The sequence below is a fragment of the Scleropages formosus genome, chromosome 17 (genome assembly GCF_900964775.1).
Source record: "Scleropages formosus chromosome 17, fSclFor1.1, whole genome shotgun sequence".
In the NCBI taxonomy this organism is placed as follows: Eukaryota; Metazoa; Chordata; class Actinopteri; order Osteoglossiformes; family Osteoglossidae; genus Scleropages; species Scleropages formosus.
Genome location: NC_041822.1, coordinates 4,190,232 through 4,193,599, shown reverse-complemented (window position 1 = coordinate 4,193,599; position 3,368 = coordinate 4,190,232). Strand labels below are relative to the sequence as shown.

General features: G+C 56.6%; 1 protein-coding gene across 1 annotated transcript; it reads left to right on the top strand.

Moving 5' to 3' along the window:
* The first annotated feature begins 873 nt into the window (after positions 1-873).
* On the top strand, positions 874-2,895 carry LOC108938953 (piggyBac transposable element-derived protein 4-like). Its single transcript, XM_029259706.1, has 2 exons — positions 874-1,037; positions 1,440-2,895. Exons 1-2 carry the CDS (start codon positions 874-876, stop codon positions 2,893-2,895), a joined length of 1,620 nt encoding a protein of 539 aa, XP_029115539.1.
* Positions 2,896-3,368: the final 473 nt, after the last annotated feature.

Sequence of the window (3,368 nt, the reverse complement as noted above, 5' to 3'; positions counted from 1 at the left end):
GATTCCACCAAACACAGTATTATATTGACAGCGAATGTGGTTTTGGGACGCACAACGTGCAATAAAGTGAGAAATATTGGCTCTTTTGAAATGCAGTAATGGGTTTGTCCCCGAGAACATTTTAAGAACAATAACTTTGCGCTATATAGTGTCTTAAAGGCTCAGTTAAGGCGCGGGTTGTATGCTTGCGTGAAGCTTTCTTTTTTTTGTGTGTTTTTTTTACATATAGAAAAAAAGCTCTTGTGCACATGTCAAAGGTGAGTTTGCACCTCTTTTCCAGGACACAATGCGCTCTGCGCTCGTTCGGCCCGAACGCTCCCTATGGAAATAAAGCCGCCGCTCAGTGACAATAACGACTGTTACTGCGGGCTTTTTTTTTCCCCCCTTCTTCTTCTTCTGTCATAATTTTTATTAAATGGACACTTTCTGTGTGCTACGGGGGACGGAGAGCTGGCTATTCATGGCGTCCTGTGCCAGCAGACATTGCAGGAGCGGCGGCGGCGGCGGTGGCGGCGGCGGCCATCTGGCAGCCGTGCGGAGCCGCGAGCCCAGCAGCTGCAGTCGCGCGGAGAGGGAGAGAAAAAAAAAAAAAAAAAAAAAAAACGCCCTTACAAAGCAGGACATGCAGGCAGCTTCTGACGTCTCCGGCCACACTGCGCTTCAAAGCGCACAAACCCACGGCGGAAAGCGTCCACGGCTTTGAAAAACACGCGCGTCGCTTCCGAAACCGCCGCGTTCTCCTGTCGCTCGCAGGCGCGGGAGCATTTTAGATCATTTCAATTTTAACTTGGTCCTTTTTTTTCGTGTGGAAAATATTTCTCCCACTCTTCCAAAAAAATAAGGACTCATGCAAGAACAGTTGGAAAGCCCGACATGGCGGCAAGGAAAAGGCGAGAGCTGTTCACGATCGTAGAGACGGACCCGGAGAGGGAGCCGCTGTCCGACAGCGTGGAGTCCGCTGCGCTCAATCTGCGCGCCGACGTCAAGTGGTTCGAGATCCCCTTCCGAAAGCGCGACTCGGACGAGGAGGAAGAGCTGCGCGAGGAGGAGGAAGATGAGGAGGAGGAGGAGGAGGAGGAGGAAGATGAGGAGGAGGAGGAGGAGGATGAGTTCGGCGGCGCCGAGGCGCTCGGAGCCGCCGACACAGGCGGCTACCTCGCGGGGGGCGGCTGCAACATCATTTTAGTGACGGACAACGGAGCGAAGCACGACGCGGACGCCGAGGACGCCTATTATGGCACCAACAACAGCTTTTTTTCCGAGAGCGCGTCCAACGACTCGGACATTGACTTCTCGGACCTGGAGGAGCAGCAGGAGGAGGAGGAGGAGGACGAGGAGGAGGAGGAGCGCGAGCGCGAGCCCCGCGCGCCCCACGAGGACTGCGCCTCCCCGCACTTCTGGGGCGAGCCCGACCAGCTCATCTCCATCGAGCCCTTCAGCGCCGCGACGGGGCCGCGGCACGCGCTGGGCGACGGCGCCGACGCGCGCGACTATTTCCGGTTGCTCTTCCCCGACTCCCTCTTCGAGCACATGGTGGAACAAACAAACAACTACGCCCTCTACAGGCAGAGGAGGAGCGGGAGAATCGACTCCCACTGGCACCCCACGAACGTGCGGGAGATGCAGGCGTACATCGGCCTCAACATCCTCATGGGGATTAATCAGCTTCCGGATTACGGCATGTACTGGGCGACGGACATCTTCATCGGCAACGCGGGCTTCAAAAAGACCATGACGGCCAGGCGCTTCGAGAAGCTCAACCAGAACATCCACCTGTGCGACCGCGAGATGGAGCCGGCGCGCGGGCGCCCCGACTACGACGGCCTCTACAAGATCCGGCCCCTGCTCAACGTGGTGCAGAGCACCATGTGGGAGGCGTACGCCCCCAACAGGTGCCTGACGATCGACGCGGGTGCGGTGGCGGTGAAGGGCCGCTTCTCCACGGCTCAGTACATGCCCTCGAAGCCCATCAAAAAGGGCCTGAAGGTGTGGATGCTGTGCGACTCCAAGTCGGGCTACTGCCACCGCGCCGCGATCCACGTCTCGCGGCCGGGCGAAGACGCGGAGGCCCTCGGCTACAGGGTCGTCACATCCCTGGCGAAGGGGCTCGAGGGCAAGTACCACCACCTTTTCATGGACAGCTTCTTCACCTCGGTGTCCCTGCTGCAGCGCCTGCTGCGGGACGGGCTCTACGCCTGCGGCACCACCCAGCAGAGCCGGCACGGCTTCCCCGACATGCTGAAGCTGCGCAACGTGGGCAAGCTGGCGCCGGGCGAGTTCTTCCAGTGCCAGCATGGCAACATTGTGGCGACCGTCATGCGCGACACCAAGGTCATCAGCTGCCTGTCGTCGAACTGTACCCCGGGCATCGTGGGCATCTGTCAGAGCAGGCAGTGCGACGGGCCCTCTTTCGGGATGCCCCGGCCGCTCCCGCTCCTTCTGTACCAGGAGAACATGCGGGGCGTGGACCTGTGCGACCAGCTCCGCGAGTGCTACCAGGTGGGGCGGCCCTGCAAGAAGTGGTGGCGCTACTTCCTGTGGTTCTACATCAACCTGTGCATTGTCGACGCCTACATCATCATGCGGGAGAGCCGCGGCGGGGCGCCGCCCCCCGGCTTCAGCGGCAAGCAGTTCACGCAGCGCCATTTCCGCATCCGCCTGGCGCAGCAGCTCATCGGGGACTACCAGGGCGCACGGGGCATGGAGCGGGCCGCCCGCAAGCGCCACGCGGACTCGCCCGTGGAGTACGGCCACCGGCTCGAGCGCATGTCGGAGCGCTCGCGCAGGTGCAGGAACTGCACCAACAAGGGACTGCGGCACGAGAGCGTCTTTGGCTGCAAGATCTGCAACGTGCACCTGTGCAGAGGCGGCTGCTTCTCCGAGTTCCACAAATAGAGCCCTCTTATTTGCTCTCAGTCGTTTCCGCCCTGAGCATCTTAAAACTATATCTGTCTATAGATTTGGAATCCAAAGGTTTTTAGTACAGGTACACACACCGTCACCATTATTTCCATGAGTAGCCGTGTTAGTCCACTTAGTCTAGGTGTAGTGATAGTGGTATTTTGCACGCATTACTACAGTAAACCAATGTTATCTACTTTGTATCAAAAAAAAATTCAGTTAAATGCCTTTTTGTCACATGAAAAAATGTTTATTGGTACTTTTTATACAATGAATGAATGAATGAGTGAATGAAATGCGTTTATAAACAAGGTAATGAATAAATTGAATAATTTCCCGCACTTACACTGGTAAAAAGGTAACTGTCCATTCTGCTTTTATACAATAAATAACATTTATCAGGAGAGTCCTCTTCCTTTGAGCAGTTTTGTAGTTTTGTTTTCTGTAATAAGCATTTAGGGAAGCGC

Bases quoted from the DNA above. Each gene is read 5' to 3' on its own strand.
- LOC108938953 (XM_029259706.1), top strand. From the start codon at position 874: ATGGCGGCAAGGAAAAGGCGAGAGCTGTTCACGATCGTAGAGACGGAC. The intron at 1,038-1,439 runs GCGCGAGGAGGA...CGAGCCCTTCAG, and splicing joins TCGGACGAGGAGGAAGAGCT to CGCCGCGACGGGGCCGCGGC.